This window comes from Phaseolus vulgaris, chromosome 8 (genome assembly GCF_000499845.2).
Source record: "Phaseolus vulgaris cultivar G19833 chromosome 8, P. vulgaris v2.0, whole genome shotgun sequence".
Classification (NCBI taxonomy): domain Eukaryota; kingdom Viridiplantae; phylum Streptophyta; class Magnoliopsida; order Fabales; family Fabaceae; genus Phaseolus; species Phaseolus vulgaris.
Genome location: NC_023752.2, coordinates 15249231 through 15276117, shown reverse-complemented (window position 1 = coordinate 15276117; position 26887 = coordinate 15249231). Strand labels below are relative to the sequence as shown.

Here is a 26887-nt window from a genome sequence, read left to right as displayed (position 1 = left end):
CACCATTGCATGGCATAGTCTATGAATTCTAGAGAGGCTAATTTCACCTTTTAGTCATCTTTGACCTCATGCACATAAAAAATTTGTTCATATTTAGCCTCCCAACCTAAATACACATTAGGATCACTATCTCCACTAAAGCTAGGTAACTTTACAAATGGAAGATAAGGCTTGGCTTCATGGTGATGCCTATCTCCATGATGATGATGATGATGATGATGTTGTCTCCTCCATTCGGTTTCCTCTTCATGACTTTGATAATTGGAAGAGCTTCTTGAGAAATGTCTATGATTGGAATCTTGGATGTCGTGAGCATTATCCAAAACGCCAACTCTTGCCTGTAAGTAGAAGTGTTGGCCTCCATTTTGGATGTTGCAGATCCAACCTAAGTGCAACCAGGGTAATATTGCCAAGCACACGGGTTTGTGCAGGTTTTTATGCCTGTTGTCAAAAATGTTTTTTTTTCAATTTTTTTTGAATAATTTGGTAGCAACATTGGCAACTTTGCTTTTCTTTCTGCCCGTGTTTTGTATATTTGGTTGCCTCTGACTTTTTTTGTGAAAGGTGGTTCTTGTATAAGGGTTGAGATACTCTTAAAGTGTCCCTCTTAATTTATTTTATTCTTTGTCAATAAACAAAATATTTGGACACTTCGTTTGATGAGTTTAATTAATTTTAAATTATGTTATAACCATTTTTTTCCTATCTAGATGTTTAATTATTTTTAATCACTATCCAGATGTTTTCTTGGTTTTATTTTTTTTAGCAGGTGCAATAGTTTAGTTAATTCGATTCATAAAGATTATCTTAAACCATGATAGATTGATGAACGGAATTAGGGTGAAAACTATATCTATCAAATTTTGATTCAAATAAAAACTTATTACTCTCTTTTATTTTCAAATAATTTAAAAAATATAAATATGAGAAATTAAAACATTTCTTAAATTAATGTGATTTTTTAAATATTAATAGGTGAAATATTTAATTTTGGAAAAAAAAATTATTGATGAATCATGGTATAAAATTATATCTGTTGATTGAAAAATAATAATTATGATTATAATAATCTTAAACTGATTAAAAATAGATTCTTTCTTATTATGATTTTAAAATATAAAAATGTGATGCAAATATGGTGGTGAGCAGTTTGTATTACTATTTTTGGTTTAGTTTGTTTCTAAAATAAAGTGATGGAAGAGGCCTAAGCATAAGCCCACATGCAAGCCCACCAAAGGGTAGATTTGGGCCAACCATAGAGTTATGGCCAAGAGGATCCAAGAAGACGTTCTTTTACATGTTCAAATGCCATAAACTCTAGTGTAGAGTAGACTTTAATTTCTTGTCAAAATTAGCATAGGAACTTTATTTGTAATTTTCTTAGAATTAATTTTGGCACCTAAAACACCAACCTAGGTAAACTTAGAGTTTCTAAAAAAATCTCTAAATTTACCAAGGCCGGTCTAGAAAGCCCATGGAGGGGGTGAACATAAAAACTAGACACACCCCTCCCCATGTGCTCATTTGTGCACCCATGTGCTTCACATTTACATTTCATTTGGCTAGCATTAGGGTTGCATTATGGTCCTCCTTAGCCTATAAAAGGAGGAGCCTACACCTTGTATTTTCAAGTTTATTGTGAGTAAAGTTATGCTGCCATTTTGTGCCAAGCTTTGCTTCTCCCTAGAATTCTAGGCTCTAAACTTCATCTCCTTCACCTCTCCTTGGGTTGGCCGAACCTCCCTAGCTTCATACACTTCATGCACCTTCAAGATCAACACCACTCTTAGGAGGATCTTGCTCACTCTCATTCATTGCTTCCGCCCCATACTCTACATTGATTCAAGAAGAACTTCATGAAAATGCCATCATTTGGTATCAGAGCTTTGGTTCTTCAAGATGAGTAGCTCCTTGTCTTTTAAATTTTAGTTCTTCTTTATTTCATATTGTCATTTACTTTCCTTACTTGTCTTGCTGTTTTTTACATTTTAATTTTGTTCTTGGTGTGCTTTGTGGAAGATCCAACCGAAGCACTCTTGTTCATTTGATCTTGAACAAGTTCTTGTGCAATTTGTGATAGGATTCCATAACAAATTTCAGAGCCAAATTCTAAAAATACAGATCAGCATAAATCGGGGAACAAACACGTTTTCTGGCCCACAACATTTTCCAGTGGTGCTGTTTTTTTTATTTATTTGGTCATCTAATTTAGTGCTTTTCTTTAGGAATTCTTTTGTGTGCCAACTTTTAATTGAGTAACTTTATTTGTTTGCTTTAATTACTTGACTCTCTTTCTAGTTGTCACAATCTAAATCCTTTTGGTAGTACTGTTTTTTTCAATTAAATTTGTTTCTTGCTTTTGTTCTTTGACCTCTAATTTGGGTGCTGGAATTTAATTCTTCTTTGGTGCTTATGTGAATGGGAACTTGATTTGGTTAAGGTTTAGCCCTTTGCTAGGTGCTGGAAATTGGAGAATTAAAGACCATCATTCTAAGGAGAAGACAAGGCCAAAGCCGAAACAAGCATTCTTGAAAAACACTACAAACACTTGGAAGATCAACAAGCAAAGACAACAAGGAAGTGCACTAACCAAAAAAAAAAAAAAAGGATCAACAAAGGGAGTTCTCTTATTTCCTTTGCAACTTGGTTTATTGTTAATTACCTTTTAATTACGTTTTAGACGGTGAGTGTGTCTTCAAGGGCTCTAAGTGTCCAAGAAGCCTCACCTAGGGCCGAATAGTATAGCATTCTTGTTTAGTAATTGTTACTTGTTTGAATTTGCTATTCTATTGCTTTAGTAGAAACGCTTTGCATGTTTAATTTTGTTTAATTTTTGTGCTAAACCGACTAGCCTTGTTAATTAGTTAGCATACATTGTTTTCTTGCATTGAAAAAAAAAAATTGATTTCTCAACTTAATTGTGTTCTAAGTAGTTTACTAAGAGAAAGCTTTGTGTGAAGACATTGGGGGATAGTTTTTTGCTAAGGCAAAGGCTTGGTATTTAAGTAGTCCTTTGTGACTCACCTCCCTTACCTGGAAAACTACCTTCTTTGACTTTCCTAAGTTTTCTCAAGGTAAAATACTTGTATACACAAAGCTTTAGCCATGTCTTCTTCTTCTCATTCTACAAAGTCTATTGGAAGTGAATTAAAATCTTTAAAAACTCTTTTGAAAGAAGTTTCACAAACTGTGCAATCAATTGCATATAGACAATTGGAGAGTGAGACTAAACTTAATGTTTTGACTAAAGCAAAGGATGAGAAGTCTCACATTCTAAAAAAATTACCTTCTCATGCATATATCTCTAAAGATCATGATTCTTTTGGGGAGGGAAGCATTAGAGTAAATGATTATTATCAAGCACCCCCTAGAAGACATAGAAGAGATAGAAAAGAACAAGAAAACCCAAGAGAGGTTAGGGTAGAACAACCCCATTTCCATGGAAAAGAAAATATAGAAGCTTGCCTAGATTGGGAAATGAGGGTAGAAAAATTGTTTGCTTCCCATAAAGAAAGAAAGGAAAGAAAAATACAAAAGAAGAGAGGGGAAGTCGAAAGGGAAGCTAAAGAAAAAGAAGAAAAAGAAAAGCATGAGAAGACCCTTGAAAAACAAAAGGCATGGGAGAAGAGTGTTCCTTCCCACAAGGTCATTCAACAAGACTAAAGATTTAAAAATACCTTTGAAAATATGTGTCTTGCTGAACAACCTCAAAGCCTTACCTTTTGTAAAGGAACACTTGCAAGCCTAAGTGAAAAAGAAGAGTCTTTAAAAGAAGCTTGCATAGATAAAAATGAAATAGATTATTTCTCATATGTGCTAGGATATCACCAAGTGAATGTCAAGTTTTTTATAAGCATCTACAAAAACAAATTTTTATGTGAAGTAGGGCCTAAAGAAACTTGTCATGTCTTATTGAGACAACCATTGCAAAGTGTACAAATCCTTATAAACAATGGTTGTCACAACGAGACTATCCTTACACATAAGAGAAAGAGTCTTCATGAAGGAGAACTCATGGGACAAATTAGAGTTGATAAAACTCTAGAGCTTTTAAAAGGAAAACTTTTGTCCCCCATGAGAAAAGAAGTTCAAAGACATTACCTTAGGTACAATTCTTGTTTTCAAACTACACCCAAGGCAATGTCTCATGAACTCTATACTCCTTCACCTTTTGCAAATGATCCTTGGGAAGATATAAATTTCATATTAAAACTCCCTAGGACAACAAAAGGTTGTGATTCAATCTTCATGGTTATGGATAAACTCTTCTCTAGAGAAGTCATACATCTTCATGGTTTATCTTCAAGCATAGTGTTGAATAGAGTTCCAAATTTCGCAAACCATGATTTGAGGATTTCCTTTGGAAAACTTGCAACTAAATTGCACACTTTAAATTCTTATCATCCTCAAACGCATGGTCAAAATATATTTGAAAATCTAGCTCTTTCTACTATGCCTAGAATAAACATGAAGTGCACACACAACTCTAGAGGTGAGCAAACATACCATAAAGTAGTCCACAAAACTACATATATTTCTACTTTTAAAGTTATGTGTGGGTTCAATCATCTTTCTCCTTTTAAGTTGTTACCATCTTCTATAGGATTTATGCCTAAAGAGAAAGTAACCACAAATGAACCTTTTAAAATACATAAGATGATTAGAGACCACACACAACCATTAAAAGAGAAACTTTGTCCAAGGTTGCCAAAACCAAAAGAAAAACAAAAATGGCAACCTAGTAAAATTAATTTGCAAACTAACACCTATGCCTTATTTGATTATTTCTATAGGTGGACGTTTGACCCAGGAGGACAAGCTTTGGCGAAGCAAGAGGCTGCTATTCGAGATCAAGTCTGAAGATCTGAGGATACATCTTCTCAAAGAAGGAGGAGATGATGGACACCATCCAGCCACAACCATCCCCTAGCCATGAAGAAGAAGAAGCAATGAATTTGAGGACAAATCATTTTCAAGAGGGAGGGGATGATGGAAGAGGCCTAAGCACAAGCCCACATGCAAGCCCACCAAAGGGTAGATTTGGGCCAACCATAGAGTTATGGCCAAGAGGATCCAAGAAGACGTTCTTTTACATGTTCAAATGCCATAAACTCTAGTGTAGAGTAGACTTTAATTTCTTGTCAAAATTAGCATAGGAACTCTATTTGTAATTTTCTTAGAATTAATTTTGGCACCTAAAACACCAACCTAGGTAAACTTAGAGTTTCTAAAAAAACCTCTAAATTTACCAAGGCCGGTCTAGAAAGCCCATGGAGGGGGTGAACATAAAAACTAGACACACCCCTCCCCATGTGCTCATTTGTGTACCCATGTGCCATGTGCACCCATGTGCTTCACATTTACATTTCATTTGGCTAGCATTAGGGTTGCATTATGGTCCTCCTTAGCCTATAAAAGGAGGAGCCTACACCTTGTATTTTCAAGTTTATTGTGAGTAAAGTTATGCTGCCATTTTGTGCCAAGCTTTGCTTCTCCCTAGAATTCTAGGCTCTAAACTTCATCTCCTTCACCTCTCCTTGGGTTGGCCGAACCTCCCTAGCTTCATACACTTCATGCACCTTCAAGATCAACACCACTCTTAGGAGGATCTTGCTCACTTCATTCATTGCTTCCGCCCCATACTCTACATTGATTCAAGAAGAACTTCATGAAAATGCCATCATAAAGGGTAATTGATATGAATACATTGAAGATTGTATTAATATTGTTATCAACAACAATAATTTTTCATTATATATATGAATAGTTTTTAGAAGAATTTTAATACACATAAAAAAGTTGCTCTTTTTTTCTTCATTTACTGTTTGAGTTTGATATTGGGTGAGATATAGTGATAGAATAAAATAAAGATGGCAATAAAAGCAAAAACATGTTTACCACTCCTTGCTTGCATTCTGGTAATCGTTTTATTCTTAGGTAAATTGAGTTTTGTACCGATCAGGTCATCGGGTGTGATGACATGGCAGCAAGCGATAATATAGGTGTGTTGAACGGGACACCTGACCGACAAAAGGGAAGTAAATCGGCAAGTCAGAATAATCGTCGATCGCTGAATTGGAGTTCTCCGATCTCTAGTGTGCGTAACCGGCGGTCACCAGAGTTGCGTCACAGTCGCCGTATGTGAGTACTAGGAGATCAGGTGGTTAGAGATTGCCGGGGAATGCTAGGAGATCGGGTGGTTTACACACCGCCGAAAGGGGCACATCGCCGAACGATCAGGAAAGCTTATTTAAGGTTTTCAAGAGGTACAAGTATGGAAGACGAGTGATATGTTTGTCACGTAGCAGCGGAGGATGAGGTTATCAGATGATCACACCCTAGCCAGAGGTCGAGTCGAGGGAACAGTTTCCCAGAACATGCATGGTGTGCAAGTGAGGCAGATCGTAATGGCGGCAGGCTAGACTACAGAGATGGTGTACGTGGTGGCACCCAGTACTCTCCACTTAAGGGGGTCGCGCTCCAAGGAAAGCTGTGCACCAAGTTACTCCCTGTATGGATAACTTAGTCGAATGGCGAAAAGAGTAGAAGTAACGCTCAAGTTGTGGAAGCTCCAGATGGTGACACGTGTACAGCTAGATGTGAGCCACGTGTCTGGAGGCGTAACCGTCAGGAGAGAGAAAAGGCTCAGGTATATAAGGAACACTTAACAGACTTTTGAGGTACGCTTTCAGAATACTTTTAGTACACTACATTCACTACGCATGGTTCCTTGAGTTGAGATATTCTCTCTGAGTTTTTGGTGATTCTTCCACTGACTTGAGCGTCGGAGCGCAATCGGCCGCAGTGGCGCCACTTTGTTTTCTTCAGGTTCTTGCGAGGAATTAAGACGTGAAGAGCAAAAGCTAACGTGGAGCGAAGCTTATCCAAAGGAGAGATCTTTGACGTGGCAAGACTCTTGCACTCAAGTCAACCGGCTGGATCATCAGGCGCCCACCGTGGGGCCGTGTAAAACGTGTTTCCCATCCACAGCGTGAGTTTCTTGAAGTTTCTGCAGTTCTTGTGTGGTTGTGTGCTGGTGCAACCATTTTCTGAAGTTTTTCACCGTTCGTTTGAGTTTTCAATCGGTGAATCAAGGGTTCCACCGTTCATTTAAGTTTCAATCGGTGAATCGGGGGTTGTAGTGGAGAAGTAGGAAGTTCGTGTTGAGATCGCGAGTTTCTGTGGAAGTTTGAATATCCGAATCGATCGTTTGCTGTCGCGGTTGTTTTCTTGGAAGTTTTTCGAAGTTAGAGAAGTTCTGACTGATTGATTGCTGGATCAGTCGTTCCGGTGGTGAAGGTTCTGGTCGTTGGAGTTTGATCTGTTGATATTTCATGCGAAAGATGAGAAGTACGCGTCCAAATCCCGTTGTGCCAACTGTTGAAGAGAGCGTCGTAACCATGGCGCAAATGATGGAGATGATGCGCACGTTGCAAGAGAATGTGGAGGCGTCGCGCGCTGAGCAAGCGAAGATGCACGAAGACCTGGTCGCATCTCAGGCCAGAAACGAAGAGCTCAGCAAGGTTAATGAGGAGTTGCGTCAAGCTCTTCACGAGCAGAGAGGACGCACAACCGATGAAGAAGTTGCATCGTCGTCACCACCGCGTGTTTTTCCGATGCCGTTTGCTCAGGCGATCATGGACACGGTGGTCCCTGCGAGCATAGTGGTTGTGAAAGCCTCTTTCACCGGCGTGGAGGATCCTGAAGCGCATCTCACCGCGTTTCATACGCAGATGATGCTGTCAGGGGCTCAGATGCAGTTTACTGTAAGATGTTCATGAGCACACTCCATGGAACAACACTGGAATGGTTTGTCAGCCTGCATACAGGCCACATAACCAATTTCCAGCAGTTCTCTAAGCTTTTCGTCGACCAGTACATCGTGAACAAGGCGCCACCTATGGTGTCTTATGACTTGTTCGACGTAAGGCAGCATTAGGGAGAGTCCCTCAGGGACAATCTGAATAGGTTTGGAGCACAGATAGTCCGCCTGCCTGGCAAAGATGAGGAGATGTTTGTGCACGCCTTCAAAAAGGGCGTGCTGCCTGGACCTTTCTGCGAGTCGCTGATCAGGAGCCACCCCGCCACGTTTGCTGAAATCCGGCGACGTGCTGTGGCTCACATCACCGCTGAGAGCGAGGTTGCAGAAAAGAGAGGGAACGTGGCTCCTACTAAGCCACGGGCCCAAACTAGAATTCAGCCGCAGAGGGTGTTAGAGACGGCAGCGGCCAAGAAAGATCAAAGGACTCGCCATCCTTACGATCCAAAGAAAAACAAGGGGAGAGGGTCAGGGCGCCCTAGAGAGTTCAACCGCCCCCCGAGGTACGAGTTCGTCATGGGATTGGCAGACCTGATCGCCATCCCCAACATAGCTGCCAGGCTTAAAGTGCCTGAGAAAGTTTCAGACAAGGTGTTGGGACCAAAACCGGATATATGGTGCGAATTCCACAAAAGTTTTGGTCACTCCCTTGATTCGTGCTTGGCCTTGGGTTACCAACTCGACGAATTGGTCAAGTGCGGTTTTTTGAAGGATTACCTGCTGGACAACAGAACGGGGCAAGCGTCGAGCTCCCAGCCGGCGAGCAGTGAAGGCCAGCAGCATGAGGTGCCCACTGACGGCGAGATCCACACCATAGCTGGAGGTTTTTCAGGGGGTGGATGTACTGCATCACAGAGGAAGAAATATGCAAGGTCTGTGATGGCAGTAGAAACGTTTGAAGATCACTCGCCGGATGTGGACATTACGTTCATCAAGGAGGACCTCAGGGACGTTGTGCCTCATGACAACGATCCCATAGTTATCTCGCTAGTCACGGCGGGAAGGAAGGTTCACCGGGTGCTGGTGGATCAAGGAAGCTCGGCATATGTCATGTTCTGGCCGACTTTCAGCAAGCTGCAACTACCCCTTGACCAGCTAAGGCCCTATGGAGGATGCTTGTATGGGTTTTCTGGCGACCGGGTGGAGGTCAGGGGGTACATTGAGTTGAGAACTACATTCACGGACGAGGCGGCCTCGAGAACGGAGAAGATCAAGTACCTCGTCGTGAATGCCCCCTCGGCGTATAACATTCTGTTGGGAAGGCCGACCCTCAACAGGATAGGAGCTGTACCCTCAATGAGGCACATGAAAGTTAAGTTGTCGCAATGGAGGGAGTGGTGATCACCATAAGGTCGGACCAGAAGGAGGCAAAGAAGTGTTACGAAAATAGCCTCAAGACTAAGAGGTTGGTAAGCTACATCACAACAATGCCGCCTCCCGATGTGGAGCCCAGGCCAGTAGAGGGGCGGGTTGTTGATACGGCGATGGAGGTGATCACCGAAAGTGACGAGGTCATGATGGATGCCGAGGCGGGGGGAGAGAACGCCGGTCGGGAGGGAGAAGCGAGAAACCGCCCAGAGGAGGCTAGGGAGTCGGGAATCGCCAGGGCGGTGATCGCCAGTGAAACCAGGCCCAAACCCGTCGAAGAGTGGCTTGAGAGGGAGATCGGGGGTAAGGTCTTCAAGTTGGGGAGATCTTTGGAAGGTGAGACACAAGACCAGATCGCCAAGGTGATAGAAAGGCATCTGGACGCTTTTGCATGGTCTGCTTCAGACATGCCGGGAATCGATCCCGATTTCTTGTGTCATCACCTAGCGATGGACCCTCAGGTCAGACCAGTACGACAGAGAAGAAGAAAGTTCAATGAGGATAGAAGACAGGCGATTAGGGATGAAACGCAGAAGCTCCTCGCCGCGGGCCATATCAGGGAGGTCCAGTACCCTGAGTGGTTAGCTAATGTCGTGCTGGTAAAGAAGAGCAACGGGAAGTGGCGCATGTGCATCGACTTCACGGATCCAAACAAGGCTTGTCCGAAGGACTCGTACCCTTCGCCAAGTATAGATGCCCTGGTCGACAGTGCAACAGGGTGCAAGTTGTTGAGCTTTCTGGACGCCTTCTCGGGGTACAACCAGTTTAAGATGCATCCTATGGATGAAGAGAAGACCGCCTTCATGACTGAGAGATCGTGCTACTGCTACAAAGTGATGCCCTTCGGGCTGAAGAATGTGGGGGCCACATACCAAAGGCTGATGGATAAGGTACTTGCGCCGATGCTGGGGAGGAATGTACAAGCGTACGTTGATGATATGGTCATGACTTTACTAGAAAAGAGCAAGCACATCTCAGATCTTGAGGAGTTGTTTACCACGATTGCCAAGTATAAATTGAAGCTAAATCCTGAGAAGTGCATTTTTGGTGTGGAGGCGAGGAAGTTCCTGGGTTTCCTCTTGACTGAGAGAGGAATTGAAGCAAATCCTGATAAGTGTGCTGCCGTCTTGGCGATGAGAAGCCCGGCTACTGTGAAGGAGGTGCAGCAGCTTATAGGTCGGATGGCCGCCCAATCTCGTTTTGTGTCAGCTAGTGGTGAGAAAGGCCATCCGTATTAACAATGTTTAAAGCGAAACAATAGGTTTATCTGGACGAAGGAGTGTGAAGAAGCTTTATTGAAGCTTAAGGAGTATCTGGCGAGCCCGCCGGTTCTGTGCAAGCCTTTGGTGGGAACGCCTCTCAGGTTGTATTTTGCTGTAACTGAGAGGGCGGTGAGTGCGGTGCTCGCCCAAGATAAAGATCAGACCCAGAAACCTATTTATTTCGTTAGCAAGGTGTTACAAGGCCTAGAAGTAAGGTATCAGGCCTTGGAGAAAGCCGCGCTGGAAGTTGTATTCTCGGCGACGAGGTTACGCCACAATTTTCAAAGCTTTGCGGTGCTGGTGATGACCGACTTGCCTATCCAGAAAGTTTTAAAGAAGCCTGATGTAGCTGGGAGGATGGTGAAGTGGGCAGTGGAGCTGTCGGAGTTCAACATCAACTATGAACCCCGAGGACCGATCAAGGGGCAGATTTTCGCTGATTTTGTGGTCGAGCTTTCTTCAGAGGCAGCACAAGTTGAGGGGGATGATTTTCGTTGGGTGCTTTTGGTAGATGGATCGTCTAACCAGCAGGGCAACGGTGTTGGAGTCGTTCTGGAAGGGCCCAACGGCGTGCTGATAGAACAATCCCTGAGATTTGCCTTCAAAGCCAGCAACAATCAAGAAGAATATGAGGCGTTGATTGCAGGTATCTTGTTGGCTAAGGAGATGGGAGCTAAGGTATTGGTGGCTAAGAGTGACTCGTTGTTGGTCAGGGGCAAGTAACAGGCGAGTTCCAGGCCAAGGACCCACAGATGGCGGCTTACTTGGAGTATGTGCAGGAGTTGAAGGATTCCTTTGCCTTGTTTGAGGTGGTGCATGTACCCAGGGAGCAAAATGCCCGAGCTGACTTGCTAGCCAAGCTCGCCAGTTCGGGCAAGGGGGGTAGGCAGAGGACCGTTATTCAAGAAACTCTGAAGACACCTAGAGCGTTTGTAGCAGATCACGAGGTTCTTCAGATAAGTAAGTTGACGGAGAGAGTGGCGAGGAGTCACAGGTCCTTGACCCAGGAGACCTTGAGAACGCCAAGGATAAGGGCATGTCTAGGGGAAAGGGTGAACATAGTGCAGGTTTGCGCTACGCATAGGCCAGACACGTGGATAACGCAATACCAGCGCTGCCTGGCAGATGGCGTTCTCCCGCTGGATCCAACGGAGGCTAGGAAGATAAAGAAGAACTCTAGCAAGTTCACCTTGATCGATGGCGAGCCGTTCAGGTTTGGGTTTACACACCCACTCCTAGTATGTGTGCACGGAGAAAAATGTACAAGAATTATGGCCGAGCTCCATGAGGGTATATGTGGGAGTCACATCGGGGGTCGAGCTTTGGCTGCAAGAGCTCTCCGTTCAGGTTATTATTGGCCAACGATGAGGGAAGATTGCAAGAAGTATGCTCAATGTTGCAAGCAATGCCAGCAGCACGCCGATTGGCACAAGGCACCCCCAGAAGAGCTGAAGTCAATTTACAGCCCCTGGCCGTTTCATACTTGGGGAATTGACATTCTGGGGCCCTTCCCATTGGCGGTCAGGTAGATGAAGTACTTGGTAGTGGCGATTGAATACTTCACCAAGTGGATTGAAGCGGAGCTAGTGGTCCAGATCACCGCACACAAGATCGAGAGCTTTGTATGGAAGAACATCGTGTGCCGGTTTGGTGTGCCTAAACGCCTGGTGTCAGACAATGGGACTCAGTTTGCAAGTCACCTTTTGAAAAAGCTGTGTGAAGAGGTGGGAATACAACAGGTGTTTGCATTCGTCGAGCACCCACAGACGAATGGCCAAGTGGAGTCTGCCAATCGGGTGTTGCTGAGAGGTTTAAAGAGAAGACTAGAGAAAGCTAAGGGATCGTGGGCTGAAGAGGTACCCCGCATAGTTTGGGCGTACCATACCACTGAGCAATCAGGAACCCACGAGACCCCGTTTAGCCTGGTTTATGGATGTGATGCGATGATTCCAGTCGAAATCTAGGAAAGCTCGCCGAGATTCCAGAACTTTGTGGCGGAAGACTCGAACGAAGAAAGAAGAATGAATCTGGATTTGCTGGATGAGGTCAGGGAGGAGGCGAGAGTAAAGGCCGAAGCGGTAAAGAGAAGGATTGAGCAAAGGTATAACTCTAAGGTAATGCCAAGGCAGTTTAGAATTGGCGACCTGGTGATGAGGAAGGCCTATCAGTACGAGATGGAGAACAAGTTATCGCCTAAGTGGACGGGACCGTTCAGAACAACCGAGGTGCTCGGGAACGGCGCCTACTGCTTAGAGACGTTAGAAGGAGGGGCGATTCCTCGCACTTGGAACGCCACACATCTCAAATTGTATTACAGTTAAAGCCTTGTAAGTAAAGACGAACATGAAGAGATTTAAATAGTTTTTGTTAAAACAGTTTCAAGGGGCACTCTTTTTTCCCTAAGGAGGGTTTTTAATGAGGCCACCCAATAAAGAAGAGTTTTCAAGTTTAAAGTTTCTAAGATTGCATGCTTATTGTTTTGAAAGTTTTTAGAAAAAAGACCTTACCACTTGTACGTGATCTAAGGTAACAGTAAAGTTATATTGCATGCTTTCTAGTCAAGTTTTAAAGTCCTTATCATTTTTCGGGGATCGGCGGCAATAGTTAAAAGTTTTAAAGACATCATCGTCTTTCGGCGATCGGAGGCACCAGTAATGTGAAAAGCCCTCAACGCTCTCGTGCGTCTTGAGGAGAGAGAAGAAGTCCTCCTCGCCCTTGAGCGAGTGCAGGCGAGAAAGAGAAGAAGTCTTCCTCGCCTTTGAGCGAGTGCAGGCAAGAACAGATTGAAAGACCTCTTTGCATAAGCAGATTGAGGCAAGATTAAAAGTCCTCAGTGCATCCAGGGGGGAGGAGATGTACACCCTGGGCAAGTTGAGGCACCGGAGAAAGTCCTTCTCACCTTAGAGTGAGTTCAGGCAAGATGAAACTAAAAGGTTAGGGGTGTTCATGACCTTAAACAGCAGGAAGGGAAGGTTGATGGAAAATGGCTTTTCCCCTTTAAGTGAAACATCAATATTGACCCAGTAAGATTAGATAAAGCTTACACGCCTGCGGGCGGTGCGAAGATAGATAAAATCCTTCTCGTCTTGAACGAGTTCAGGTACGGCGTGAAGGGTGGAAGAAGTTAAAGGATAGCTGAGATAGGTTCGCAGAGAACACCTCACTATCCAGATCATTGTTCTAAAACTCAGGGAGGTAGAGAAGGATCCGAAAGGCGCCTCTACCCCCAGATGAGGGAACAATGATCAAGTTATGCAAAAGAGGGTAACATCGCCAAAACCCTAAGGCGTATAAGGTGAAATAGAAAGACAATGTTCAAACAATAGAAGTTATATAAACAGTACCAATTGAAGTTTATACACAGATTGGTCATTACAAACAAAAGGTTTTCAACGAAGAGGTGATGGGGAAAGGCAGTTAGTCTTCAGAAGGCACAATCTTCCCATCCACCACTTTGTTGGAGATCGACAACATGGAAAGGTCGAGCTCAGGATATTGGCATGACATTTGCTCCAGAGCAGCTTCGAACCCAGAGGTGAGGATTTGAGCAACACTCTGCTCGAGCTCATGTATTTGGTTTTTCAGTCCTTCCTTCTCCTCATGAGCTCGAGCAAGTTCTTCAGTAGCTTTCTTACTCTCACCCCGAGCTTGGGCAAGCTCTGCAGCAACCTTTGTGGCTTCCTCACGAGCTTGGGAGAGCTCAGCGAGAGCCTTCTCTCCACCCTGGAAGCTTCAGCCTTTCGTGCAGCCTCCAAATCTGCCACCTTGACCCTAAATGGGGCCCACTTGCTCTCCAAGTCAATTTTCTCTTGGAGTAGGATGTGCAGTTTTTGGCACAGATCAGAGGCTTCCTTGCGTGTATTCCTTAGCTCAGCGTCCAGCGCATCCTCCAGCCTTGAACGTTCCATCTCATTCATCAGTAGATGCAAGTGAGCTTTTCAGCCTCAGCCCTTATCATGAGATTTGACTCCTTGAGCTCGAAGTTTTCCTCTTGGATTTTCTTGAGTGAATCCTTCACAGCTCTTGATACAAGCAAAGGGAGATCTTCCACCATGGTCTTCAGTTGAGCTGCGAAGGGTCCCAAGGTCTCCTTAAAGGGATCTGGGAGGTTTGAGGCTGATGCTGGAGGTGCTGGTGGAGTTTGATGTTGGCTTTCACCGCCACCCTCTTGAGTTTGTACAGCAAGGGGGGCTTCCAGGCGTGGTGGTGAGGCTGGCATTTCTTTTATAGGTATTGGCAACGCCAGAGCACCCTCATCTTCTCCTAATGCGGCCCCAGCAATGGATGTGGTGGAAGGAGGACCCTCTACGACAGATACAAACAGTGTAGAGGCGCTTGGAGGGTCCTCTGCATAATTCGGGCTGCTACTTTCGATCACTATGGGCGCGGCGGCTAGTGGTGATGCTTGGACTGGTTCTAACGGAGCTGGAGGTGATGGCGGTGTTGGTGTTGGAAGTGCAGGTGGTGTGGAGGTGGTTACCCTTTTTCTCTTGGTGATGAGACCATCCTCGGTGGCTTCATCGTCGTCTTCTTCTTCCGACACCACCTGAGGAGTCTTCCTCTTTGGTCTTGATCCTGCCGGTTGACTTAGTGCAAGAGCGTTGCCTTGTCATAGTCTTCCTCACCAGCTTGTCACCACGTGCCCTCCAAGTCCACACAGCAGATAGCCTCTCTGAGAACCTGAAAAACACACAGTGGCGCCTCTGCGGCCGGTGGCGCTCCGACGCTCAAGTCAGTGACAAGAACACCCAAAAAACTAAGAGAAAAAATGCTCTGTAGGACCGTACTAAAGGCACACAACCCTAGCAGAATGAGCCGTATGAAAAACGTACCTCTGCAAATTCTGTTAAGGTTACCTTTATAGCTAGGTTTCTTCTTTCTCCAGGCCGTTATGCTTTTGGACGCGTGGCTCGCATCCAGCCCTACACGTGTCGCCATCTGGGTTGGGATAGCAAGTAGCGCCCAACCCTACACGTGTCGTCATCTGAGCTAGGACAACTTGAGCGTCATTTCTCTATTGCACCCAACCCTACACGTGTCATCATCTAGGTTGGAGTAACTGGTGACATCCAACCCTACACGTGTCGTCATCTGGATTGGGGCAACTTGAACGTTATTTTTGTGTAGTAACCAGCCGCACAGCTAAGTCTTCTACTCAAGGAGCAAGTTAGCGCACAATGCGCTGTGAAACACCACCTGACAAGGCGAGTATCGGATGCAACAAAGTGCATCATCTCTGTGATACCGCTCGTCGCAAGCGGCACCTTTCTTATTGCTGCCCCGTGCATGTTCTAGCTGGGGAAACCTTGCCACCAACGAATGTCCACTCTGGGAACCCTGTCGCTGATGAGCAAGGTGTTCCCCCCAACCCACTCGACCTTCAGGCCCCATGCTGGTGCAACAATCGTCTTACTGAACTTACACGCTTGAAATTACCCTTCTGAGCCTTCAACAGCTTTAACTAAGTTTACTGGGAGATCCGGCGATGTGCTCCTTGTGGCGGCGTGTAAACCACCCGATCTCCTACCTTTCTTATTACTGTGACGTAACTCTGGTGACCGCCAGTTACGCACACTAGAGATCGGAGAACGCCAATTCAGCGATCGGCGACTATGCCCACTTCTGAACCATTCATCTTTTCTAGCCTACGTGTTCCACTGAGCACGCCCCACCCGAGCCCGTGCAAGACACGTCATCACACCCGATGACCTGGTCGGTACACAAGCCCCCCAGTCTCGAGCTGCGACTTGTTCATCGAGGAGACTAAAGAGGTTTACATCCGGCGGCTTACGTGGCTTTGCGCGTTGGCGCTAAAACTGTTCACTGACTTGACATTTCACCAACTCCTTCGATCGTTCGACACGTGGACTCATCAACGGCCATTGTTCACTGTCGTTTACGCTTCCTACAACGTTTGAAACCCTTAAACCCTTTGCGCTATTCACTGTTTCATTATCTTTCTTCATCTTCAATCATTCTGAACGCTCTCTCTGCGAACTACGAAACCTACGTGATGTGATTCCACTAGCCATATAGAGAAAGGTTCTTGACCTTCTTAGGAATCACCTTGAGTTGGACATTATAGAGGCACTTTTCTTAGAGTTGGATCATTTGTTCTAAGACAAGAACTCACCAAAAACTAGTACCAAATCCCAAACTCATTTGGATGAACCAATTTTAGTCAAATTGAACCAAAAAAGAGGAGAAACTAAAAGGAACCGAACAGAATTGAAATTAAAAGGCAAGAACAGAACATAGGTGCTGGAAAAACAGAAAAACCGAACCAAAAAACTCTAGAACACAAGACAACATGAACAATTGAAAGAGAAGAAAGGAAGGAGAAGAGACTGCTCATGAAGATGGAAGAATGTTGGATGATCTCGCCACTAGAAGTGTGGAATGCTCCTAGATGAGAGTGATGCCGCCACTTGAGGACTCCAATGATCCATCAAGATAAGACTAGAGAAGAAGGCTCCAAAAGCTCTCCAAAGTTCACTCAAAATTTGAGTGGAGTTTTCTTAGATTAATTCCAATCTGAATTTTTACAAAGAGAGCACCTCTATTTATAGCCTAAGGTGCTGAAAAGTAAGCTACACAAATTCAAAAAAACTCCCTCCTAAAAAGCTTCTAGAATTTGCGCCTAAACAAAGCATGAGGAAGGTGTGATCCCTTCTCTCACTTTGGCACCTCCTTATTTACTCCTACACCTATCTACTAACACACCCCCCCTAAGACTCTTAACTAAAGACTAAAAGATGCTTTAACAATAGAGGTTTCTAATGTTTCCCTCTAAGCACCTTTCTAAACAATATTTATTTAAAACTTGGCTTTGCCCTTCATGGGATGGTCTTTGGGCTTTTGTGGGCTTTGGCCTTCTTGGGCTCGGGCTTGGGCTTTATCTTTTGCAAAGATTAACAAGAAAAACTTTAAATGTGAAGGCGAATGATCTTGTTCTTCATTATAAAAAGCCACCTTTAGTTGATTCTCATCACTACGTCTCCCTCAATCTTCAACTTCTTTCAACACTCATCCGATCATCAAAAGGTAACTTTTTTACTCCTTCAACTGATATTTGCTGCATTTTAATCGGTTTGCCTCATCCATTAACTGTCTGGAGCATACGTTGTGGGTTGTTTCTCTTTTTTCTCGTAACTTAGAGCTTCGTTCTTGATAGCGTCTTCCCCAGCGTACTCTCACTCGTTCGTTCTGTCTTTTTCGTCTTCGATCGAGTCATTCTTTTGCTATCCTCATTTCCTCCCTTTTCTTTCCTTTGCAGTTCCTGCGATGGCTCAGACAAAGTCCACCGCTAACCCTCCTTCCTCATCACGAAACCCTCCTCCCAATACTCGTAGGGTTACCACTAGGACAAACCGTCCACCAACACGCAACCCCCCACGAGCCTCTAGTGCTCCTTCCTCTCAGGCTGAGAGGCCTGCCTCATCCCATGCCAATCCTACCCAAGCAACTCCACCACAGGCCGGGGGAGTCTCCCTTCCTTCACAAGACTACAAAGAGCTCTACCCTTGGGCCTCACCGATTCTTTCGTTTCACAAGGAGCACGATAGCAAAGTGACAGTGCTGCCTTGCCTCCCTGGAGAACCAATCTATGTGGACGATAAGAGGAGCAACGGCGAGTTGTTCTGCTTCATCTACGCCACACTGTTCAAGAAAGTGAAACTTAGGTTTCCTTTCACTCGCTTCGAGAGGGAGCTGCTTACCGAGCTCAACATCGCCCCTGCTCAGCTCCATCCCAACAGCTGGGCATTCGTGAGGGCGTTCCAAATCCTTTGCGCGCACTTGGGGCTACCGGCTTCGGTGGATGTCTTCCTCTTTTTGTTCGAGGCAAAGAATCCTGGAGATCGCCCCTGGGTCAGCCTGAACGGGATTGCTGGGAGGTCAATCCTCTCCATCTTCCAGCAATCCTACAAAGACTGGAAGGGGAAGTTCGTCAAGGTGTGCCAGAACGATCAAGACCCTTCACTGCTTGATGGCTTCCCCTTGTATTGGGTAAACAAGGGGCACAAGGACTCCAAAGACAACTTTAGGAGCCCAAGAAGTCCTGACAACATGGGGGAGCTGGACAAAGACCTTTGTCCTTCTGGAAGAGTGTGGCTTCTGCCAACATCACCCTCCCCACTGCTCAGATAATCTTCTTTGAATTCCTTGAGGACCAACTCGAAATGTACATAGGTTAGCCCCTTTCCCAATACCAAAGCTCTCACTTCGCGTTAAAACTGACTTAGCATTGTTACCATTCTATCTTTGGCACTCCATTATTCTGTATTGGCCTTGACCATTCATCCATGTGCTATTTACTTATGTTATCTCTATATGTATATACCTGCATGTTCTGCTTCTACTTTGGTTACTCATCTATTTTTTTACCTTGTGCAGACAACATGTTGGGAAAAGGAAAACTGGCGGAATTGAGGGCGATCACCCGATCCCACAAACTCGCGGCGAGCTCCCAAACTGTGCCCAACTCAGTTGTGGAGATCGCCGCTGCTCAAGGCAAGACTCCTCCTCAAGGTCCAACTTCTTCCGGGGTACTACCCGCCCCGGAAAGAAAAAAACTGGTGCTGAGAAGGCCAAAGAGGAAGACTCCTCAGGTGGTGTCAGAGGAAGAAGATGACGACAAAGCCACCGAGGATGGTCTTGTTACCAAGAGGAAAAGGATAGCTATCTCCACACCACCTACACTCCCAACACCAACACCGCCACCGCCTCCAGCCTCGTTAGAACCAGTCCAAACGGCACCACCGGCCGCCGTGCCCATAGTGATTGAGAGTGGCAGCCCTAATTATGCAGAGGAACCTCCAAGCGCCTTTACACCGTTTGTATCTGTTGGAGAGGGTCCCCCTTCCACCACATCCATCGCTGGGGCTGTATTAGGAGAAGATGAGGGTGCTCAAATTTCTCCAACGCCTATAGCGGAAGTTCCGGCCTCGCCTCCACGCCTGGAAGCCCCCCTTGTTGTTCAAGCTCAAGAGGGTGGTGGTGAAAACGAACATCAAACTCCACCAGTGCCTCCAGCACCAGCCTCAAACCTCCCAGATCCCTTTGAAGAGACCTTGGGACCCTTCACAGCTCAACTAAAGACCATGGCGGAAGATCTCCCTTCGCTTGTATCAAGAGCTGTGAAGGATTCACTCAAGAAGCTTCAAGAGGAAAACTCCGAGCTCAAGGAGTCAAATCTCATGATAAGGGCTGAGGCGGAGAAGCTCACTTGCAACCTGCTGATGACTGAAATGGAACACTCAATGCTGGAGGATGCACTGGACGCCGAGCTAAGGAACACGCGCAAGGAAGCCTCCTATCTGCGCCAAAATCTGCACCTCCAACTCCAAGAGAAAATTGACTTGGAGAGCAAGCTAGTCCCACTTAGGGTCAAGGTGGCAGATTTGGAGGCTGAACGAAAAGCTGAGGCTTCCAAGGTGGAAAGAATTGAGAAGAGATCAACAGATAGGGAGGTCCTCTTGGGGAAGGTCGAGGCAGACAGAGATAAGGCTCTCGCTGAGCTCTCCCAAGCTTGTGAGGAAGCTAAAAAGATTGCTGCAGAGCTGGCCCAAACTCGGGACGAGAGCAAAAGAGCTACTGAAGAACTCACTCAAACTCATGAGGAAAAGGAAGAGCTGAAGAAGCAAATACATGAGCTTGAGCAGAGTGCTGCTCAAGTCCTCACTTCTAGGTTTGAAGCTGCTCTAGAGCAAATGGCATGCCAATACCCTGAGCTCGACTTTTCTATGTTGTCGATCTGCAATGAAGTGGTGGATGGGAAGATTGTACCTTCTGAAGACTAACTGCCTTTCCCCATCACCTCTTCTTCGAAAACTTGTTATTTATCTTTTGTTTGTAATAACTATCTGTGTATAGACTTGAATTGACACTGCTTATATAATTCTCATTGCCTGAATATCGTCTTTCTATTCACCTTGTATGCTTTTGCCTCTATTTGTTGTGGGGTTAACTAACATAACCGGTGGAACTTACTCAACTGCATTAACTTAGCAATACTTGAACTTAACCCTTCACATGCTGCTTTAAACTCGAGCAAATTGTTAACCTTGTAACAAACTTAGCAAACTGTCAACTCAAAGTAAATTTGAGCAACTATCAACTCTTCGGCGATGGCATTCAATAAAACTTGTGAACTTAAGGCAACAAACCTTAACATAAAATCACTTACTAGGCAGCAGGTTTTAACTCAAACTGGTATTGAAATACAGTTTACCTGATCTGCCAAGTGAAGTGCCCCCTACCTCTGTCATCGCCTGGAACTCTTCTGATCTGGCACTCGCCGTACAACCCCTTCACTGTCTCAACCTTCACGCCATAGGGTTTTGGCGACGTTACCTTTCTTCTTTGCGTAACTTGATCATTGTTCCCTCATCTGGGGGTAAAGGTGCCTTTCGGATCCTTCTCTACCTCCCTGAGTTTTAGAACAATGATCTGGATAGTGAGGTGTTCTCTTCGAACCTACCTCGGTCATCCTTTATCTTCTTCCACCCTTCACGCCGTACCTGAACTCGTTCAAGACGAGAAGGATTTTATCTATCTTCACACCGCCCGCAAGCGTGGAAGCTTTATCTAGTCTTACTGGGTCAACATTGATGTTTCACTTAAAGGGGAAAAGGCGTTTTCCATCGACCTTCCCTTCCCGCCCTTTAAGGTCACGAACACCCCTGACTTTTCAGTTTCATCTTGCCTGAACTCACTCTGAGGTGAGAAGGACTTCCTCTGGTGCCTCAACTTGCCCAGGGTGTACATCTCCTTCCCCCTGGATGCACTGAGGACTTTTAATCTTGCCTTAATCTGCTTATGCAAAGAGGTCTTTCAATCTATTCTTGCCTTCACTCGCTCAAAGGCGAGGATGACTTCTTCTCTTTCTCGCCTGCACTCGCTCAAGGGCGAGGAGGACTTCTTCTTTTGCCTTAAAATGCACGAGAGCGCCGAGGGCTTTTTGCACTACTGGTACCTCCGATCGCCGAAAGACGATGAGGTCTCTAAAACTTTTAACTACTGCCACCGATGGCCGAAAAACGATGGGGACTTTAAAACTTTTACTACTCCCACCGATCGCCGAAAAACGACGGGGACTTCAAAACCTTTAACTATTGCCACCGATCGCCGAAAAACGATGGGGACTTTAAAACCTTTAACTATTGAAGCATGCAATATGACTTTACTGTTGCCCTAGATCACGTACGAGTGATAAGGTCTTTTTTTCTAAAACTTTCAAAGAAATAAGCATGCAAACTTAGAAGCTTTAAACTTGAAAAACTCTTCTTTATTGGGTGGCCTCATTAAAAACCCTCCTTAGGGAAAAAAGAGTGCCCCCTTGAAATTGTTTTAACAGAAACTATTCCAATCTCTTCATGTTCGTCTTTACTTACAAGGCTTTAACTGTAATACAATTTGAGATGTGTGGCGTTCCAAGTGCGAGGAATCGCCCCTCCTTCTAACGTCTCCAAGCGGTATTCGCCGTTCCCGAGCACCTCGGTTATTCTGAACGGTCCCGTCCACTTAGGCGATAACTTGTTCTGCATCTCGTACTGATGGGCCTTCCTCATCACCAGATCGCCACTTCTAAATTGCCTTGACATTACCTTAGAGTTATACCTTCGCTCAATCCTTCTCTTTACTGCTTCGGCCTTCACTCTCGCCTCCTCCCTGACCTCATCCAGCAAATCCAGATTCATTCTTCTTTCTTCGTTCGAGTCTTCCGCCACAAAGTTCTGAAATCTCGGCGAGCTTTCTTGGATTTCGATTGGAATCATCGCATCACATCCATAAACCAAACTAAACGGGGTCTCGTGGGTTCCTAACTGCTCAGTGGTATGGTACGCCCAAACTATGCGGGGTACCTCTTCAGCCCACGACCCCTTAGCTTTCTCTAGTCTTCTCTTTAAACCTCTCAGCAACACCCGATTGGCAGACTCCACTTGGCCATTCGTCTGTGGGTGCTCGACGGATGCGAACACCTATTGTATTGCCACCTCTTCGCACAGCTTTTTCAACAGGTGACTCGCAAACTGAGTCCCATTGTCTGACACCAGGCGTTTAGGCACACCAAACCGGCACACTATGTTCTTCCATACAAAGCTCTCAACCTTGTGTGCGGTGATTTGGGCCACTGGCTCCGCTTCGATCCACTTGGTGAAGTATTCAATTGCCACTACTAAGTACTTCATCTGCCTGACCACCAGTGGGAAGGGTCCCAGAATGTCAATTCCCCAAGTATGAAGCGGCCAGGGGCTGTAAATTGACTTCAGCTCTTCTGCGGGTGCCTTGTGCCAATCGGCGTGCTGCTGACATTGCTTGCAACGCTGGGCGTATCTCTTGCAATCTTCTCTCATTGTGGGCCAGTAATAGCCTGCACGGATAGTCCTTGTCGCCAGCGATCGACCTCCAATGTGGCTCCCGTAAATTCCCTCATGGAGCTCAGCCATAATCCTCGTGCACTTCTCTCCGTGTATACATACAAGAAGAGGGTGTGTAAATCCAAACCTGTACAGCTCGCCGTCAATAAGGGTAAACTTGCTGGAGCTCTTCTTTATTTTCCTAGCCTCAGTTGAGTCAACTGGAAGCACACCATCCGCTAAATAGCGTTGGAATGGCGTTATCCACGTGTCTGGTTCGTGGACAGTGCAAACCTGCATCGATCTTGCCTCTTCCGCTGGGCGCGCTCTGACCCTCGGCATCCTCACAGTTTCCTGCGTCAGGGATTTATGACTTCTCGCCGGTCTTTCCATTGATCTGGAAACATGGAGAACCTGGTGGTCTGCCACGAATGCTCGAGGCGCTTTCAAGGTTTCTTGAATGATAGTCCTCTGCCTGCCCCCCTTGCCCGAACTGGCGAGCTTGGCTAGCAAGTCAGCTCGGGCATTCTGTTCTCTTGGCACGTGCACCACTTCAAATAAAGTGAAAGATCTTCTTAGCTCTTGCACGTACTCCAAGTAGGCTGCCATCTGCGGGTCCTTGGCTTGGAACTCGCCAGTTACTTGTCCGGTGACCAACAGCGAATCGCTCTTGGCCATCAGCACTCTCACCCCCATTTCCTTAGCCAGCAGGATTCCGGCGATCAAAGCCTCATACTCTGCTTGGTTGTTTCTTGCTTTGAAAGCAAACCTCAATGATTGCTCTATCAACACTCCGTTGGGCCCTTCCAAAATGACCCCAGCCCCGCTGCCCAGCTGGTTGGACCACCCATCGACCGAGAGTACCCAGCGAAAGTCATCCTCGGCGTTCTGTGCCACCTCGGAGGACAGCTCGACCACAAAATCGGCGAAAACTTGCCCTTTGATTGATCCTCGGGGTTCATATCTGATGTCGAACTCCGAGAGCTCGACTGCTCACTTCACCATCCTTCCAGCCACAACGAGCTTCTTCAAAACCTTCTGGATTGGCAGGTCGGTCATCACCAATACCGTGAAGCTCTGGAAGTAATGGCGCAATCTCCTCGCCGAGAATACAACCGCCAATGCTGCCTTTTCTAGGGCCTGGTACCTTACCTCTGGGCCTTGCAGCACCTTGCTAACGAAATATATAGGCCTTTGGATCTGATCCTGATCCTGCACTAGCACTGCGCTGATCGCCCTCTCAGTTATGGCAAAGTACAGCCTGAGCGGTGTTATGTCTTGAGGCTTGCACAGAACTGGAGGGCTCGCCAAATATTCCTTGAGCTTTACGAAGGTCTCCTCACACTCCTTTGTCCAAACAAACCTGTTGTTCCTTTTCAAACATTGGAAGTATGGGTGGCCCTTCTCTCCGCTTGCCGATACGAATCGGGACAAGGCGGCCATCCTCCCCGTGAGTTGCTGCACCTCCTTCACATTGGCGGGCCTCCTCATTGCCAATATGGCAACGCACTTCTCGGGGTTAGCCTCGATTCCCCTCTCTGACAGGAGAAACCCCAGAAATTTCCCTGCTTCTACACCAAAAACGCACTTTTCAGGATTCAGTTTTAGCTTGTACCTGGCTATCGTGATGAACAACTCTTCCAAGTCTGCGACGTGGTTGTCTTTCTCCAGGGACGTCACGACCATGTCGTCGATGTATGCCTGCACATTCCTTCCGAGCATGGGTGCGAGCACCTTGTCCATCAGCCTTTGGTATGTGGCCCCTGCATTCTTCAACCCGAAGGGCATTACCCTGTAGCAATAACATGACCTTTCCATCATGAAGGCGGTCTTCTCTTCGTCCATGGGGTGCATTTTGATTTGGTTGTACCCCGAGAAGGCATCCAAAAAACTGAGCAGCTTGCACCCTGATGCACTGTCTACCAGGGCATCTATGCTTGGCAAAGGATAAGAATCCTTCGGGCAGGCCTTGTTCAGGTCTGTAAAGTCAACACACATCCGCCATTTTCGCTGCTCTTCTTGACAAGGACAACATTAGCGAGCCATTCTGGATATTGGATTTCCCTGATGTGGCCCGCTACAAGGAGTTTCTGTGTCTCTTCCTTGATCGCCTGTCTCTTCTCCTCATTGAACTTTCTTCTTCTTTGGCGGATGGGCTTGACTTGGGGGTCCATCGCTAAACGATGGCACAGGAAATCGGGGTCAATTCCCGGCATATCTGAAGCAGCCCACGCAAACGCATCCAAGTGTCTGCTTATCACCTTGGCGATTTGGTCTTGCGTCTTGCTATCCAGGGTTCTTCCCAACTTAAACACCTTACCGCTGATCTCCTTCTCGAGCCATTCCTCCACTGGCTGAGGTTTCCTCTCGCTGGCGGTCAGCGCCCTCGCGATACCGGTTTCTCTGGCGATCTCCGAGCAGTTTCTTTCTCCCTCCCAGCTCTCTGACCTCGCCTCCACACTCCCCATCAGCACATCGCCCTCGGCGACCACCTCTAACGCCGCATCCGGAACTCGCCGGGATTCGCGCTCCAGCTCCACGCCAAGGGGAGGCGTTGTGGTTACGTGGCACACAGACCTCTTGTTCTTGAGGCTATTTTCGTAACACTTCTTCGCCTCCTTCTCGTCGGAGCAAATGGTGATGATCATGCCCTCGATAGACGGCATCTTGACCTTCATGTGCCTTGTCGAAGGCACAGCTCCTCTTCTGTTGAGCATTGGCCTTCCCAACAGTATGTTGTACGCTGACGGGGCGTTTACAACAAGATACCTGATCTTCTCCGTTCGTGAGGCCAAGCCGTCAGTGAAGGTCGTCCTCAGCTCGATATACCCCCTCACCTCCACTTGGTCACTGGCAAAACCGTACAAGCAGCCCCCATATGGTCTCAGTTGATCGGGGGACAGTTGTAACTTCTCAAAAGTTGGCCAAAACATCACATCTGCTGAACTTCCTTGGTCGACCAGCACCCGGTGGACAGTCCTTCCCGCCGTGACAAGCGAGATCACAATAGGGTCGTTGTCGTGAGGCACCACGTTCCTAAGGTCCCCCTTGGTGAACGTGATGTCCACGTCGGGCGAGTGATCCTCTAAGATTTCCACTGACATTACTGACCTCGCATACCTCTTACGTTGCGACACAGTGCACCCCCCGCCGGAGAATCCGCTAGCTATGGTGTGGATCTCGCCGTGAACGGGCACCTCGTGCTGTTGCCCTCCGCTGCTTGCCGGTTGACACCCTGACGCTTGGTCCGCTTGCTTCTCCAGCAAGTAATCCTTCAGGAAACCACATTTGACTAGCTCGGCGAGCTAGTATCCCAGAGCTAAACACGAGTTGATAGAATGGCCAAAACTCTTATGGAACTCGCACCATGCGTCTGGCTTTGGCCCCAAAACCTTCTTCGTCGTTTTCTCAGGCACTTTGAGCCTGGCAGCAATGTTTGGGATGGCGATCAAATCAGCCAAACCCATTACAAACTCATACCTCGGGGGGCGATTACTCTCCCTGGGGCGCCCTAGTCCCTTGCTCTTACTTTTCTTAGGGTCGTAAGGATGGCGCGTCCTTTGATCCCTCTTTCCCGCCGCCGCCTCCATTACCCTCTGCGGTTGTACCCTTGCTTGGGCGCGAGGTTTAGTTGGGGCCACGTTTCCTCTCTTCTCGGTGACCTCGCTCTCGACGGCGATGTGAGCCACAGCACGTCGCCGGATTTCAGCAAACGTGGCGGGGTGGCTCCTGATGAGCGACTCGCTAAAAGGCCCAGGTAACACGCCCTTTTTGAAGGCGTGCACGAACATCTCTTCGTCCTTTCCTGGCAAACGGACTATCTGAGCTCTGAATCTGTTCAGGAAATCCTTCAGGGACTCCCCTTGGTACTGCCTTATATCAAACAAGTCGTAAGACACCAAAGGTGGCGCCTTGTTCACTATGTACTGCTCAACAAACATCTTGGAAAACTTTTGGAACGTGGTAATGTGGCCAGTGGGTATACTGACGAACCAGTCCAACGCTGTTCCGCTCAAAGTGCTTATGAACACCTTACAGTACACCGCGTCTGAGCCCCCTGAGAGCATCATCTGAGTATG

General features: G+C 46.4%; 1 protein-coding gene across 1 annotated transcript; it reads left to right on the top strand.

The window, feature by feature from the left end:
• The first annotated feature begins 17733 nt into the window (after positions 1–17733).
• Positions 17734–20249, top strand: LOC137824637 (protein transport protein sec31-like). Its single transcript, XM_068630302.1, has 2 exons — positions 17734–18079; positions 18844–20249. Exons 1-2 carry the CDS (start codon positions 17734–17736, stop codon positions 20247–20249), a joined length of 1752 nt encoding a protein of 583 aa, XP_068486403.1.
• Positions 20250–26887: the final 6638 nt, after the last annotated feature.